The sequence below is a fragment of the Ixodes scapularis genome, unplaced genomic scaffold (assembly GCF_016920785.2).
Source record: "Ixodes scapularis isolate PalLabHiFi unplaced genomic scaffold, ASM1692078v2 PGA_scaffold2__306_contigs__length_199485367, whole genome shotgun sequence".
NCBI lineage: Eukaryota > Metazoa > Arthropoda > Arachnida > Ixodida > Ixodidae > Ixodes > Ixodes scapularis.
Genome location: NW_024609857.1, coordinates 8,074,409 through 8,092,147, shown reverse-complemented (window position 1 = coordinate 8,092,147; position 17,739 = coordinate 8,074,409). Strand labels below are relative to the sequence as shown.

General features: G+C 42.8%; 1 protein-coding gene across 1 annotated transcript; it reads right to left on the bottom strand.

The window, feature by feature from the left end:
- Positions 1 to 1,019: 1,019 nt before the first annotated feature.
- LOC8037439 (splicing factor 3A subunit 3) lies at positions 1,020 to 17,566 on the bottom strand. The gene is made up of 12 exons (XM_040208641.3): positions 17,358 to 17,566; positions 17,102 to 17,149; positions 16,948 to 17,000; positions 16,735 to 16,840; positions 11,444 to 11,516; positions 11,241 to 11,332; positions 11,097 to 11,179; positions 10,927 to 10,999; positions 2,009 to 2,074; positions 1,517 to 1,585; positions 1,333 to 1,400; positions 1,020 to 1,242 (listed from the first exon to the last, which is right to left on the bottom strand). The coding sequence occupies exons 1-12, from the start codon at positions 17,451 to 17,453 to the stop codon at positions 1,020 to 1,022; spliced, it is 1,050 nt and encodes a 349-aa protein (XP_040064575.3). The 5' UTR covers positions 17,454 to 17,566.
- Positions 17,567 to 17,739: the final 173 nt, after the last annotated feature.

The following is a 17,739-nucleotide window of genomic DNA, read 5'->3' as shown; positions in this document are numbered from 1 at the left end:
TCATGAATGCTACTCCACCTTGAAGAAAAAGCAGTTGGACTTGTTCTTTATACGTCGACAGCTAGAAAACCGTATTCCAGACATTTTCCCATCATTGCAGCTGTTCGCAGAAAACTGCGCTCAGACGGTCTTACAAAAACACCGGAGGTCGCAAGTAAAGAAACTTGTGACGCTGAACAAAGGGAACGAGGCACCTTACCCAGTTTATATGTTCATGGGTTACGAGATACAATCAAGACGGCGCAGGCGAAACGAAGACAACCAGCAATCGACAATGAAGAAGAAGAGATAGCCAGTTCAAAGAAAGACAAAGAAGCTATTATCCCGTTTAGTCGCCCCTGAGGAAGAAACGAACTGTTTCGAAACGTTGGGACAATTTTTCGACTTTTTGGTTGGCGTATTTCTTTATTCTTTACATTTAAATTCACCCAACCAGGCAGATATCTGCCGAACATGTTTACCTTCAAGTCACACTAATGTATTGGTTTTGAAAATGTTTACTATGACCAGCAAAGCTCTTCTCTCATCAGTCAGGACAAACAATCAATTTTCTGTTCCGTACAAAAAACATACCTCTCGTGATGTTTCTGCAATATATGACAAATAAAACAAATGCATTTTACAACTAGTGTTTTGTCCTTACAGTTATCCTCAATACACCCCTTCCTCCTTTTGCTGTGAATCCTCCATGAGGGATGTGTAAATATCAATGGTTGAGGACTACACCTATTGAACAACTTTAGCACCTGGATGCTTATTGTGACTCCTTACTTGTTGTACACTGAAGAACTCTAGGTCTATTTAGTGAAGAAAGACCCTTCCGGCAAGACTGCCCACATGCACTTCTGCCACAAAGCAATCATGAAAAGCATGAACAAACATGACTGTAAAAAAGAGCAGGGTGCCCGTATGCAGATCAACCAAAAGCCGCATGAAATCTCCCAGGCAAGTTTTCCTAGATGCCGTCTGCTCAATGCACCAGACAAGAGCTTCGTTGTTGTACAAATAAAATTAACGTCTCAGTCTGGGATCCCCAGCAAACACGGAGAGAGAGAGACAAAACTGCTTACAGAGAGGATCTCAGCAAAGCGGTACAGCTGTGCCTCCAACGTCGCAATCTCCTTCTGTTTTTCCGTGTCCTTTGTCCGGCCCGGCTTCGACTTGGTGAACAGGGAAGGATCCAGCTCACTGATCTGTTTCCCTTTGGAGCTGAAGAGGCGCTGGGCACGCTCTTCCAGAGTGCTGAAATGCAAGGAAAACACGACGCCTTAAGGAACACAGATGAATATACAAGAACGAAAGAGTAATTTTAAAGCAGATCAGCCTACATACCCTCCACACTTTAGACCCAGAGCCATCAAGGCAGACTTGAGTCTGTCCAGCCCTAGAGAAGCCAGCTCCTGAAAGCAAAGTATAGGCACATCAAGTGCATGCTTGCAGCTCTCTTACTAGAAGAAAGCTAGCGAAAACCTTTCGATCTCAGAGACAATATTTCGACGCAGTGAGAAGCACTTGCCTCCCAGGACGAGAATGCAGACAGGTCAAGATGGGCTCCGGCATGTGCCAAAGCACTCCCAGCTTCTTTCTGAAAACAGACACATTTTTATGCGGTACGCAGGTTACAGGCACGGAAAAGCGCTGGTCGCTCCATCAGAGTCCTTGGATTCATTTTGCGCTTTGACTATTCTGAAATTTTAGTGCATAGTACTACAGTCATATCTCGTTAATACGGATCCCGTTAATTTGGATAACCTGCTATATAGACAACATTTTAGGGGATGAACTTGGTAAGTACATGCATTCTTGTCTCATTCTTAACTCGCATTATGGACGCCTTTTGAGGGAACGAACGTGTCCGTATTAACGAGACGTCACTGAACCAACACAGCATAGAAAGAAAATGGAAATCAATGATGTTGCAAAGAGATTAAGAAACTTAAAAACTGCATCTTCTTGTCAAGAACAACGAGTTTCCCTTTAATTGTAAGGCAAATTGACGAATGCTCACCTGCCAGCCAGGAAATGTTCCCGCTTCCCACTGTTTCTCAAAGTCTGCCATCACATTCTCCATTTCCTAGGAGTAAAAATGGCAGATCTCCATTACCCTATGCCGGAAGACTAACGGAAGGAATACACTAGAACCTCGTTGATATGTTTTTCAGGGACCAGGTAAATAAAACGTACGATCCGGGAAAATGTAAGGAATGATAACGCTGTTTGGGAGGCGCTAGGGATAAGACAGCAACTGTCCTGAAACAATTTATTTTATGCAAACATTTGTAGGTGTTAACTGGAATTGGCTCAGACAAATGTTTGTAAACATTCGTTGGTATGAACTCGAATACATTCAGGAAAAGCTCCTAATTTCCCCCTGGCACTTTCGGCGACTTAAATGCGGGCAAGCAACGTAGTCCTGGGCTTGTGGAGGGCTGCTTGTCAATGTCCTCGTCGGTTTGTCCCCGCGCGACCTCAGTACATCACAGCTGCAAAAAAGGTCTTGCTGGACGACAGACTGTAGTGTACGTGCAGGAGAGATTGCGGCATGCTAGACGAGTTTTGACAAAAGCTTCTTCACACGGATCGGGAGGGGGTACCAGAACCTGCAGTGCGTCAGCCGGGCGAAGTTCTTGCAGCTTCCCTCACGTGTGGTACTAGAACCACGTGACAACATAGACCAGCAAACAAACAAAAACAGAACAAAACACAATTCGCGTCTCCAGCCCGACGCTCGCCCTCCCGCGGCGGAAACGGGAAGCGCTCTAGTGAGGGTCCCCCGATTCTCCTGCTCAGCGGGCATGGCGGAACTGCTCGCGATCATGGCTCGCGAAATGTCGTTTCCGAATGCAAACAACACTCTTCACTGTCCCAACGTAGTGCTGCAGCCGGTATGGGATTGTACCTTACTGGAGAGTTTTAGTATTGTGCATAGAAGCAAACGCAAGCGGTGTGCGTCTGCGTTAGAGTTACGTGCCCCACGTTGCGCGTGCGCTTCATCGCCACGCGGCACCCAAGACCGCGATTTCAGGCTCCGCGCACGTGCAGTGTGGAACGCGCAAAGCTAACGCAAACACACAGGCCTTGAGTTCGCTAGTATACGCAATAGTAAAACTCACTACTGTTTCACCGGCTTCCAACGCCAACGAAACGTGCTGCAGTGAGCAGACGTGCAAGCAGGTAGGCGTTCCTTCGAACTGGAAAGGCTGAGATTGGCAAAACGACGGCGAGCAAATACAAAAGTAAATAAATGTTATGAAAAAAACTAGTAATAAAAAAAAAGCTTTTTTGTAACTTTTGGGCATTTGGTCTGGAAGTATATTGGCGGCGACTTTGGACGTTTCGCCGATTGTCAAAAGTTGCGACTTTGATAGCAAAATATACTTTACCCACAATTAATGTAATTTTACATGGATTTCTCACATTAGCTAGAATGTTTTCATTGATTTTAGACTATTTTTATTTTATTTGTAATTAAAATGCAGCAATTGGAACCAGTGACGATATATTAGCACAGATTCATTGTCATATTTCTTCGCGCGTTTAAAATTAGACCATAAGCAAGAAATTATATTAGAGCTTGAAGAATTACTTATTCAAATATGTGAATTTTAATATTATCAAATACAAATCGCGGCAATGTATGCCTCTCATTAACGCCAAGATCACGAGAATACTCTATTTAACCCTAATATTCTTTCCAGAAAGGTATAATTCTGTTTTCTTTTTAGCATATGAAAAACTCTGACATAGTTATCAAGATAGACAAACAGTTAAATGCTGGATGTAATATAAAGTCCTACGCGTCACGCGGTGCTATAAAAACACACACACACACTTCAGCTGTCTGACTCAGATTCCGTCTTGGGTTGTTGCAGTGAGAGCAGCGTTTATTAGTTTATGCGTTTCGTGGACATATTGTAAAAATTGGAATTATTCTCTTATTCTTGTGCTGGGATAATTGTCATTATTTCCCATGACAATTATCTGAGCGAGAAAAAGGCAGCGAGAACGCAGATATCAGCACTAATTTTTTCAACAACTATGAATATCAGCCTGGATCGAACAGTATGTCACAAAATAAAGTTTCCGCAAACAACTTTTCTAAGTAAATAATTACGAGGTGAGACACATCTTGAGTCATGAAAGAATCCGAAATTAAGACCTCTGTCGAGAAATTAAATCCAAAATAGAGGTAAGTTTCGGTTTCGCTCCAGAATTAAAATGCGCATCCTTCCGTAATTAATACGCTAAACACCGTTCTTGTTTCCAGGCTAAAGAGGTGACCTGCGCTCATAAAACATTAGCTTCCTCGTATTACCAGGAATAATTTATGTCGCTCAGTGAAGCCAGCACACTAGACAGGCTCAACAGCGGCACGCATCTCTGACCCTCACTAAACCCGCCATCTTGGAAAATGAGTGGTGCCACCTATAGTTAGTTGGAGTCGCGAATAATGCACTATCTTCGTGTTGCCCTTTAAAAAAAAAAAAAAAAAACTTTCGTTGTCAGAATAAACGTGTTTGAAGCGTGGCTTGAAGTAAAAAAATCCATGAGTGAAAAGGCGCTCAGCTTTTTCGGTCTGTTATTTTCACGGATTTTGGGGGGGTTGACTCGAAAAACTTTTCGTCTGGCCACAACACACCTTTCATTTGACAAGCAAAACCAAGATGGTACATTGCTGGCAACTATGAAGGGAATACCCTGGCAACTAGGTCGGCATGAGGCGATGCCAGCTTACGGCTGGGTGTTTCCCGGGGGTTGTCTGACATCCTCCCCGGGATTCAGAGGCTGCCCCACCCGCCTCTGGTCTGTTCCTCTGGGGGTGAGTTGAGAGCACCTCAAAATACAAGATATAAAAATAATTTAAAAAAAACTGTCGATATTTAATTTAAAAAAAAGAATAATAGAATCACAAGAATCAAGAAGGGAAAGGACTTGCCCTTCCAGGAGTGAGGAACACTGAGCCCTCGGCTGCCGAGAGGAGTGCAATGAGAAACACGGCACCCATAATGAGCCTCAACAAAAAACACCAAAAAAAAAACAATAAAAAAATAAAAAATTATCGTTAGAGCACATTATTAAATACTTCCAACGGACCTAGGATGCTCATGAGAATAGTTCCACCAACAAATATTAGTAAGCATTACAAAACTCGCTATCCCACGTTACCTTTATTTTTGTTTGGGGATTTCAATATTCCAAATATAACATGGGATGGTGAGACACCCAGTATGGCCCCCTTTTCCACCTTAGCTAATGAATTTTTAGAAATGTGCTCTGTCTTTTCATTCACACAACTCGTGAAACAACCTACCAGAACGACCTCATCTGTCGCAAACGTCCTAGATCTCATACTAACACCTCAGCCCGATCTTGTATCTGACATCAGTTATTTACCCGGCCTGAGCGATCATTCCCTGCTATCACTACACTTAAACCTGTCGCGACCTAAAACCATTAAAAAAGTGAAAACTATTCGAAACTACAGGAATGCGAACTTTGAAGCCATTAATTCTGAATTATCCGTGTTTCTTGATATTTTTTTGAAGGATTTTGATAAACGTAGCGTACAAAATAACTGGGATATGTTTGTAACCAAGGTTAATGCTCTAACGAATAAGTACATCCCTACTAGCACTATTATCTCTAACAGTAACGCACCGTGGTTTAACGTTCGCATTAAACGTCTATCTAACAAAAAAAAACGACTGTTCAGGTCAGCTAAACTTTCTTCAAACGATGCGCGCTGGGCCGCATATCAGCTTGCTTCCGAGGAATACGTAACAGCGATAAGAGAAGCTAAAGCAGAGTATCTTCAAAATACTTTGCCAGTCATGCTAACAACTGACACAAAAAAGTTTTGGCGTGTTATTAACCCAAAAGATAATAACAATATCACCCTCGTCAACAGTGATGGTAATGTCATTCCCTCTAATCAATGTGCCATCGTTCTTAATTATATATTTTCACGCAATTTTTCCGTAACTACAGACGTCCCATTGCCTAATGTAAACTCATGTGATTACCTTGCAATGTTTCCTGTTATTATTGATCCCAGTGGTGTTGAAAGCGTAATTAGATCACTCAAACAATCTTCTGCCCCTGGTTGCGATTTAATTGACCCAAAATTTTTAAAAAGTACCAGTGTTTATTCTTCTATCATTTTATCAAAAGTTTTCCAACAGTCCCTTGACAATGGTTATCTCCCTGCTGAGTGGAAGGTGGGAAAGGTTGTTCCACTCCACAAATCAGGTAACAAGAATTCTCCCCTTAATTATCGACCCATTTCGCTCACAAGCATCCCGTGTAAAATTTTGGAGCACATTCTGTTTTCTAACCTCGCTAACTTTCTTGAATCGAACTCATTTTTCACACCTTCACAACACGGCTTCCGTAAAACTTATTCGTGCGAAACTCAATTGGTATCTTTCACTCATAAACTAAACGCCATTCTTGACCGATCATCACTCACCGACTGCATATTTTTAGACTTTTCGAAAGCATTTGATAAGGTGTGTCATAAGCTTTTACTTCTTAAATTAAGTCAGCTTAATCTCTATCCTAAACTTCTTATATGGCTCGAATACTTCCTCATTAACCGTTCTCAGTTCGTTTCAGCTAACAGCCTCACATCTCCCCCAAGTGGCGTCCACTCCGGCGTGCCCCAAGGCTCTGTGCTTGGCCCTCTCCTTTTTCTTATCTACATTAATGACCTCTCTTTTTGTGTTTCTTCCCATATTCATTTGTTTGCAGATGATTGTGTAATTTTCCGGGAAATTTTATGTGATAACGATATAACCACTCTTCAATCTGACCTTAACGCCATCTCTGTATGGTGCAAAACATGGTGCATGGAACTAAACATTAACAAATGTAAACTTATGCGTGTCTCTAGAAAAAATATTAACTCGCCTGTCTACTCTCTTAATAATGTGCCTTTAGACGCCGTATCTTCTTATAAATACCTTGGTGTCCACATTTCATCTAACCTAACTTGGAGCGTTCACACCTCGTACGTCATTAATAACGCTAACCGCATGCTGGGTTATCTTCGACGTAACTTTGCTAAAGCACCTTCATCCCTAAAACTACTACTCTACAAGGTCCTCATTCGCTCTAAACTCGAATATTCCGTTTCGGTTTGGGATCCAAGCCACGAAAACTTGATACACTCACTTGAAATGGTTCAAAATAATTCTGTTCATTTCATATTGTCTAACTATAATAGAACTGCAAGCATCAGTACAATGAAATCTAACCTTGATCTGCCATCCCTAACATCCCGCCGCAAAATCTCTCGTCTTTGTCTCTTTCACAAACTGTTTCTTCATCCCTCCTTGCGCGCCGAACATATTTTACCCCCCCAATACATCTCATCTAGATTAGATCATGTTCATAAAGTCGGGATTCCATCGTGTAGAACTAATGCTTTTTTTCAGTCATTCTTTCCTCGCACATCAGTGGAGTGGAATGGCCTTCCCGCCCCGACAGCAACAATCAAAGATCCCCAGCAGTTCAAGAACGCCATAGCTAACATTGTATAAATAAGAGTCAATTTACTGTACTAATAACCACTGCATTTTTTAACTTTATACTTATACATTGTACCCACTCCCCTCTCTAATGCCTTTGGCCCTGAGGGTATCTGAAATAAATAAATAAATAAAAATAATTATTCCGATCATGACAGCCCTAACTGACCATCCCCAATAATCGGTTTCACATACCTGTCTTGCTAACTTTAACATTAAAAGATAACAAAAAAAAAAAGTTCCATGAGGATTGCGAACCGAATCATATTGTAGTTCCAATAGGATATCTACAGGATGAAATCCACAATCCAAGCGTAAATCCCAACCCACATATAATGCTACCGTATATACGCGTGTAAGAGCCGCACCCGTGTACGGGACACACCCCGTTTCTCTGAACTACATATTCGGAAAGAAAAAAACCCGCGTAAGGGCCGCACCCACACTTTCGCTGACCCATACGCATTCAAAATGCGCGCCTGCATGCTAGCTTCTAAGCGTTGTCGATAGATGGCGCTATCCGTATCGGCATTAGCATCACCAACTTGTGCAGTTCAGCCAGTTCAGCCGGCCATTTGCTGGAGTTGTGAACGCCGTGTTGTCTCTCATGTTTGCTTGTCTTCTACCGAGCGTTTACGTTGTGGCATGATGGGCAAGTACCTGAATAGTTACACGGCTAGCTACAAGTTAAAGGTGATCAAGTTTGCTCTCGAGAACGGGAAACGTGCCACCGGCAGAAAATTCGACGTCGACGAAAAGTGTGTTCGACGACGGTGCACTCAAAAGGAAGCTTTGGAAAACACCAACAGCAAAAAGCGCGCTTTCCGAGGAAAACCATGCAAGTTTCCGGAACTGGAAGAAGACTTGTTCCGCTATGTGACTGAAGTGCGGAACGATGGTTTCGCACTCACAACGGACATGCTGCGCGTGAAGGCACTAGCCTTGGCACGTGCAAAGAACATACCGGCCGAGACTTTCAAGGCTAGTGCTGGCTGGGCGCGAAGGTTTCTGAAAAGGAAGGGGCTCTCCTTTCGGCGAAGAACCACGTTGAGCCAGCGGCTGCCAGAAGACTACATTGACAAGGTGCTTAGTTTTCATAAGTATGTCATCGGCCTTCACCATGAACATAATTATCTACTTTCGCAAATAGGGAACGCTGATCAAACTCCTGCATGGTTTGACTGTCCGGAGAACTACACAGTCGAACTGAAAGGCAAGAGCGTCGCCGTGCGGACCACCGGCGCTGAGCACCAACGCTGCACCGTGTCGGCACAGACATGGCCATGATTCCGGGCGGCCTCACTGGAATGCTGCAGCCGTTGGACGTCAGCGTAAATCAACCTTTTAAGGTTGAATTCCAAAGGCTCTACACTGGATGGATGGCAAGCGGCAGCCATGAGCAGACGCCGACCGGACGGCTGAAGAGGGCACCGCTTGCGACTGTTCTCGGTTGGATCCTGTCAGCGTGGAGCTCGCTATCGACGGACGTTGTATCCCGAAGCTTTAAGGTCACCAGTATATCCAACAGCTTGGATGGTACTGAAGACGACTGCTTGTGGAAGGACGATGCTGCGCAAGAGACCACCTCAGACTCCGAGTCTGAGGACTCATTGAGCGACGACGATTAAGCACATATGCCGTGTACTGCAATAAATGCTCTTCGTTCGCTATCTGGTACGTTCTTTTTACTTTAAAAATTGCACGTCGCGTTATGGGCCGCACCCTAAAAATTGGTCCTCATTTCTTGAGAAAAAAAAGTGCGGCCCTTACACGTGTGCATACGGTAATATCAGAAATTACTCAATCTTGGGGCAAGCAACTACCGTAGAATACCGCGCATCCGCCCATTCCACATTAAGCGCCCATTACCAAATTTGCAAGATCTGAGAAAATATGCACAGAACATTTATATGTAAAATTGATGACCGGACAAGCGCCCATCTATTTTTTTCCGATTATCTCCAAAGTTTAAGTGGGCGCTTGCCCGGTATTTTACAATAATGTCTACAAGAAAAAGAATGACCCTGGATTATTAATTTTCAGGAGGTAAAACCTCAGTTATACACCTCAAAGAAAAGGAATTAATAAAACACTAATTAAAAGAAATAGTAATAATAATAGTAATAAAAATATTACTATCAAAAACCCCATCTATATATTACATATACAAATATTTTTTTTTTATTGGCGGGGTATTTAAAAATTTTCATCTCTTTCCAGGTATATTTTGTCAATCTCTCGATCAATTCCACCGAACCCACCAGCTCATGGACCTTCCAACAAGAAAGGACAAGGAGAACAAAGAGAAGAGCACTACAAAATATAATATGAAGACCAAGAACAAGACCAAGAATAGAGCAGGGGAGGGGGGAGTTTACCTACCAAATAAAAGCTGCTGATTCGGGCCCTGTCCCTTGGCTGTGGCCAGCTAGGCAATTTTTTCTCCAAATTAGCTTTTTGAAACAAAAAGATTAATTTTGTTTTTTACCCTCGTCATTTATTTTAAGTCGAATTAGGTATGCAATGCTAACATGGGAGCAGACTGAGGCACTTTATTTTTCATCATTTTACTTGCCTCACCTGAAATTTGTACGTTCCGTTTATTCGCTCGTTCGTTCTGTCGCGCAATTCTTTATTTTTAGGCGTGAAGGAAGCTGCAGGAACTGTTTTCAGCTGATGCACTGCAGATTCCAGTACCCCTCTGGGTCCATGTCACGAAGCTTCTGTTAAAACTTGTCTAGCACACAGCACTCAGTCCCGCACATACACACAGTCACTCATCCGGCAAACAAAGACCCAACAAGGTTGGGAAAGATCTTGTGCCTGTGGTGTATTGAAGTGTTGCGCATGAAAGCAAGGGGACGAGGACGTGGGCAAATGCCCCTTGTAAGCCAGGGACTCCGTTGCCTCTTATCTGACCCTCCTCGAGCACGAGCACACTTGTGTTATGCCTTGGATTATTAAAGGTAGTGGCACTTCACGCCACGCCTCTCACAGTGTTCTATCTCGCGCGGCACGTAACAGCAGCACACAATTATTCTTCGTTGCATTAGATCTTGGACGACGATGTCACTGTGCAGTCGTTCAGCGAGTTTGACAGATCCTTGCTGTCCCTCATCTCTCCCTCCGTGCGAGTGCGCTTGGGAGGCAGACGATCTGTGGACGCGTCGTCACGTGATCAATCTATCCGCGAGCCGGTCCATCTCGTGAATCGGCCGGCGGCTTTTTAGACTTAAGAACGGGGAAAGTAAATGCACTAAACGGGAAATTAATACGTGTTCCTATGGGAGCTCGGCAGGATTGGCGCCTTTGAACGTAGAAGCCGGAAAAACGCAAAAACCAAGAATGTATCCACGAGGTTCCACTATATCTGAATTACAGCCTGCAAAACACTTGCCTGGTTGATGTCAAGCAGAGGCTTCACTCTAAGGGTGTAATCCTGAAAGTAATCCAAGAGACAATCCAGGTACCTGTAGAGAAAACAAAGGAAGTAATTTATAAGGAAACATCTCTAGAGAAAACAATGTGACAAGTACTATTTGAGGAGTATGAAACTCTCCAGCTCACTTCTTGTACTCCGAATTTTTCTTTTCCTTCGAGATGTCAAAGAGCTGGTCAAACGTTGACAGGTATGACAAGTAGTCCACTCGCTGGAATTGTGAATGAAATTCGTGAGTGCCACAAACAACACTGCGTTATCAAAACTTTTACCTCGATTCCTTTAAGGTTGATGTACTTCTCGTAGCATTCATGCAAGTCAAGGTACTTGCCATAGCCTTCTTCATCCGAAAATTCTACCAGATCTAAATGAAAAAAAAATGGTTTCATTATAGTGATCATGTCATTTGTAGATAACAGAGAATTACTGCACTTTAGCAGACACATCCCAACCAAAACTGCACATGAAAACTTACTCTGCATGTCCTCCGATGGATTTTCCCGTGCTTTGTTCATTTCTTCAAACTCAACAGACATGGGCACTTGGATCTGAAAGCAAGAAGGTATTGTGAGATGCATAGGACATGTCATGAGAATTTGTTCTGTCCTCCGTAATGCTTCTCTCCCCCTCCGCTAAGACCGGATGACGGTAATGACACCTCTGGGAGATAGACCTGGTCCTATCCTCCACTTCTCCACAATAAACTACAAACTACTTCATGCTTTGTGTCATCTAAAAAAAAATGCAAAAAATAGGAATGCAAAGCAAGAACAAGATCAAGTTACGAACCTTCAATGTTTCAAGGCGCTTTATCAAACCGAGAGCTCATTCTTAAAGGGTAACTGCAAAGAAAAAAAACTGTGTTTTTAAACAGCCTATATTAGACAAGCATGTCAGAAAACATATCTTCCGCGAAAAAACAAATTTTTTCTAGCAATATTTACGCCGCAAAACGTAATTTAGTTGGAGTCACAACTTCTCCACATTTGAAACTCCTGCTCTTTTGACGCGCACAGAGTGGCTGTTATACGTCACTCTGTTACATATAGCAGCCACTATGTGACGTATAATACCAACTTTGTGGCGCGCAGTTTAAAATGGACGAAATAGCTGCAAACTAAAATCAGTCTCGCGCAATAAATATTGCTGTAAAAAAATTTTGTTTTTGGCAGGAAAAGTGTTTTGTGACATGCTTGTCCCAATTAGGCTGTTTAAAAATACACTTTTTTTTCTTTGCAGTTACCCTTTAAGACATATAAGCTTTTATGACAAAATGGTAGTCCTTGCAACAATATCCAGGAAGAAAACAGACAGACATGGCTTCCCTAGAGAGCAAACAGACAGACTAGGGAGACCGCCGTCCTGCCGGTGCAATGCGGGACATCCTGACCGGGGGGGGGGGGGGGGGGGGGGGGTAAGAGGAGGGCGGTATTTTCACGACTCAAAAGTAAGTATCAAGGGAAATTCACCAACGCGCACACCCCGAAATTCTGTGCTGTCCGAAAGCGTAATATACACCTGAAAATTGTACGCGGCAATTAAGCTAAGTTTCACTCACAGTGATATATTTTGGTTTATTTGTAAAGGTAAATATTTGATTTAAAGTATCTAAGTTGAAAACATAAAGATTGACTGCACCAGACCCCAATGCATCAAAAGAAAAAAAAAAAAATAGTAAATATTTTTCGGCTTAGTTTCCTGTCGATACTTACTCTTATATTAACATGCTCCTACACAAAAATAAAACCTTATGTTTGTTTTTTTCTGACCTTTGGGAGTTGCAGGTTTTTTGCCTTGCGTGGCCGTCTTCACTAAAAAAAGCTTTCCACAACAACCCTTTCGCATGATACAGTATGATTTTGAACTAAATACAAGAGTTTCTTTTTCAGCTTTTGGCAAGCAATTTTCGCTTGCAATATTTTGCCATAAAGGGGAGAGGCACAGCGGCGCATGTGCGTCAATCTTCTGCAAGAACGACGGTTGCTTCGCGCACTGCTTGGCAAGAAAATGACATACCATCGAGATTCACACATTTATCAGCGACCTCCGCGGTTCCCTGTTGCCTGTCGTTCAGAAGCGCCATGATTTGCGCAGTGAATGTTACGACAATGTGAAATGCGGGACATTTTGAAGATTTGGGAATTTCTTGCGGGACGCGGGACACAAGCCCTCAATGCGGGACAGTCCCGCGAGTTGCGGAATGGGTGGTCACCCTAAGGCAGACAGAAGTGACATTTTATGGTTTCTTCCTGAATGTGTAAATCATATAACTGTCCCATCCATCCAGGTTTCGTTCTTAATCCAGTAGCACATCATTCAATTTGCAGTTAATTTCAGCTTATTAAAGGGAACTCAAATGATCTGATGGGCGAGTTGGTTGTACATAATACACACTGCCGCACAAAGGACAAAGACAAGTAAAAGACGTAGACAGGACAGGCACTGAACTCATAACAGACATTTAATGGAAAGGTTAGGAAGGAGAAGAAAGATGTTACGGGTATTTTAAATTTTAATTAAAGTAATGTCATACTAACTACATAATTAGCCTCTGACGTGTTGTTCATTTTAAAACTGATACATAGTATTAATCACTTATTCTAATGGTATAGTGATTGGACTAAATACAGGAGACATTCAAAGTTTACATGCAAAAGAAAAAACTGACGGCAACTCTAAAACAATTAAAAGAAAGAAGAAGGTAAATCAGGGACACCAATAAAAAAAATCTAACTCTTTCGCCGACAGGGCTATCGATGCCGAACTTATGCAGGGCTGCCCTTTTGACATGATCACTTGTGCCTAATATAATCCTCTAGTCCTTTGGCCATGAAACTGTTTGAGTACTTTCGTGTCACAAAAAATTGGGGTACAACCACAGTCCCTCACATGCATGGCTAGATGGCCCCCTGGTGAAGATTTAAGGGATACACATGCTCCCAGAGTCTCACGTTGACACACCTCCCCAACTGTCCCACATACCCTTTTCCGCGTGATCACGGGATTTCGTAAATGATGCTGCTGCGGCAGTCAACAAACTTCCGTGCACGATTGATCTTGCATTGATCATGATAGTCTTACTGCTTGTTGATCTTTGGACACAGCTGTCTAAGTTTGTCAGGTGCAGTAAGGAGGATTGAGGTACCGATCCTCCTCACTGCACCTCATTTTGTAATAGACTCCACTTTCGTCAGCGTTGAAAATGTTACGCGGTTCGTAGCTTGCGAGCAGACCCGGAAGAGACTTGTTTTTTCAGTTTGCCACAACACCATCATCAAGGCCATCCAACTATCCGGAAATGCACTTGAAAGTTACCCCGAACCTTGATTTAAATCACCTCAGCCAACCAACGCTGCACAAGAAGTCATCATGGCCCAAAATAGATGCTAATTGCTCCGCACGCTTCCGCAAAAGCAAACCATTCACAGGGATGTCTCGTGAACGAGCGTCATGGAGCCATATCAGTAAGGCATCCTCGACTTCTGGAGAAGTCACCCCACGGAGTCAAAACTTCTTTAATTGCATGTCACCGGCTACCTGTGTTTCGATGACGGCTTCTTTGTTCTTAACGATTGTATTTACGGTTTGCTTGAGAGTTCGAAGGTGTCTTCAACGGCTAATTGTTTTTTCCTCCTTTCAACAGCCTGGATGATCTCAAGCTTCTCCTTCAGTAAGATTCACTTCCGCTTCGCCATCATTGAAGCTGCAGAATGTAACCGATGTAGCCACAACACAAATCACTTTTGGAAACTGACGTTCAAGTTCGGGGCAGGCTGCGAATGTAGGAAATGTGGAGATCCGGGGAAATGAAATGGTGTTCCAAAACTCGCTCGATTTGACTTCGGAGTCTTATACCCTTGCCAATCGAAAACTCCGCAAGGCCGCTATAACTCTGATCTGTTTTTCGGACACAGCAGGGGGCATACTGAGCGCACGCCAGGTGCATGAAAAATGGCTGCCGTCGCGCTCGCTGCAGCGTTGAAAAGCCAAACAATTTTTGAAAATAAAGAATGTCAACTGTGAAAAAGTCCGCAATAATGAAGCGGAAATGAACGCAAAAGTCTCCTAGAATGGTACATTATATCCGAATGTATGTTTTAGCCAAATCCACAATAAATGAAATTGAATCATTGGGGACCGATAGGAAAACCAACCGAGCTTCACAAATCGGTATGTTATGTCCGAAAGTCTGTTGTAACCAGATCCGTTGTAACGAGCGTAGACTACACTTTAAAAAGATGGCAAAACCAAGTGCAAAGATGCACAACAGCTCTAATGCACAAATCAGCGAACAACAGGAGCAAAAATCTGCAGGTATATCAAGATATCTGGATATCACCACGCTCCCTCAATACAATTCAGGTGTTTTTTGCGTGAAATCGATCAAAATTGAGCCAAGCTGCACCAAAGATCAAGGTGACGCTAGGTTTTGCAGAAAGGGGAAGTTTGGTGCACAACCTTGGCTATTCCATTGCCAGGTGGCGCAAGCCACCGCTCAATACCTTGGTTCAGCTGTATGTGTCCATTCATCCATTGATCCGATGGATTCAGTGTATATTTCGGTACATCCATACATCCTAGTCATCATACTGTTGCATCATACTTCGTACATGCTACAATGTATGATGCAACATAGCATGTAGCATCAAAGTTTTCAAGTTGTACCCTTCATATTTAATCGAAATTTGTTTCTAAAATAAAATATCTTTAAATGTGGAATCTTAGATATTTCAAAGTAAAGTAATATTCAATACTTTCCACAACTTGTAGTACAAACCTAGTTTGATTGAATTGTAACTCTTCGTACAATGGCCAAGATGCTTTCTCAAAATTATGTCGGTTACTCGAAAAGTACTCCAAAAGAGAAAGATTCTTTATCCTCAGTGCTCCAAAACGCAGACTTCTTTGCCCCTTAGTTGCTCCGAACTGGGAAATTTTCTGCTTGTAAGCTGCACCAAAATGCAAATTTTTCTGCTCCAAAACCAGTTTGGTCTGTCACACCCCTGCTAACCTTACTTCAGCTCCTTTTAAAATCAGGTTGCCATGTCAGCTCTGTTAAGCCTTCTTTGCCACCCGTACCTTCTCTATCTAGATAACTGCTCTGTCGCAGGGCACACCAATGCAACTATCATCAGGATACAATAGAAACTGCCCAGGGTATGTAGCCTGTCGCCTTTCTTGTTTCACGCGCGACTGCTGCAGTCGAATGTAGTGCAGTTTACGGCTCTCGTAGGTGTACACTGTAAGCAAGAGTGGCTTCAATTACGAGCAGATGCACCAGTATGATGTCACCCTTTGACATAGAGGCAACCCATGTATACTACAGAAACTGTTCAAATCAATTCAATAATTTTTATTTTGTGCTTATGAATGACCAAGGCCCCCCCCCCCTCCCCGACAGCATCCATCAGCGCACTCTTAGCAGCAAGAAGTACAAATATACATGGCTTGCACGTGACGTCAGTCCGTCCCTCTTTCTGGTGGCCCGAAGCACCTCGTTAACGCAGCAGAAGCTACGCTCTGCCGCGCCTTTTCCCCAAGTTCGCCTCTCTTTCTGGTGGCCAGAAGCTACCCTATCACGTGCCCTTTCCCCCCCTATGTCTGATCAAGTGATGTCATTGCAAGCTATGTATAGAAAACAAAAATAGTAGCCGAATACCTTCAATACAAAAAAACTGTGCTTATTAGAAAAAGAAAAGATAAGCAGCGACAACTTGGTTTTAAGTTGTCGCTGTGCGATTGGCAAGAACTAACTGAGTAACTCACCTCATTAGGGTGCTTCCTGTGAAATTCCTTGACAGTTCTCAGCCTCGAATAGAACTCGGCAAACTCATTGGGGCCCGAAAGGGCCGATATCTCCTCTTTTCGAAGCCTAATCAATAAAACAATGATAAAAACATATACATATTTTTTTTTTTAAACATCAGCGTTTGTACCAAATGCAGCGTGACAAGAGAAAGTAGCAAAAACTGTTCGTACCCATCTCTGTCTTCGTAAAGCTCCTTCAAGTTCCCTGTGCATTCCATGTATCTCTAAAAATAAAAAACCACGGAACAAATAGGCATTTGTATTTTTAAAACAAATATTAAAGTAAAACATCGGCAGACAATGGTTCGAATAAAAAGATACTTACGTCGAGAAGAAGCTTCAGACGATGATCCGAATTTATTTGATCTCTATTCTGCAAGGCAAATACGGTGAAACGTTACTCAGAATGGAAGCTGGAACGCTTAGAAGCGACGTAAAATATAAACCTTACTATGATGAATTCAAAGTATCACCGAAAACCGATGACATGTAAGTGGTAGCGCAGTAAAGAAACCATCCGTGCAAGGAAAGGACAAAAAGTGCCGGCAATGTGCGATGAACGGGGACGCCGTACGACATACCGTCGATTTCTTGTGAAGCATCTCCTTCGCTTGGGCGTCTATGAGGCGTTCTCTTTCCTCATGATACCGCCGTTGCTGCTCTAACAGTGTTTCCATGATTTGTGGCACGAAACGCAAGGAAAAATGCCCAACACGAACGTCTCAACTTCGCACAAATGTTTCGATCAAGCTGCGGGAAACAGTTGTGGTTGTGGAGAACAGCCGCCACTTGAGGGCGCACCCGAAAAGGCTGTTTCGGCAACTCCATATGCAGAATTAGTCTCGTAATCAAGATTTGCAAGTTATGGTATGCTCTTTGTAAAATTAATCTTAAATAATTAGTAATTTAAAAATATACAAACTTTTAAAGTACTATATACAAGCTACATTGAATAAAAATGTA

Bases quoted from the DNA above. Each gene is read 5' to 3' on its own strand.
- LOC8037439 (XM_040208641.3), bottom strand. From the start codon at position 17,453: ATGGAAACACTGTTAGAGCAGCAACGGCGGTATCATGAGGAAAGAGAA. The intron at 2,075-10,926 runs GCAAGTGTTTTG...TTTTACTCCTAG, and splicing joins CTCTGCTTGACATCAACCAG to GAAATGGAGAATGTGATGGC. The intron at 1,586-2,008 runs GTGAGCATTCGT...GTCTGTTTTCAG, and splicing joins GAACATTTCCTGGCTGGCAG to AAAGAAGCTGGGAGTGCTTT.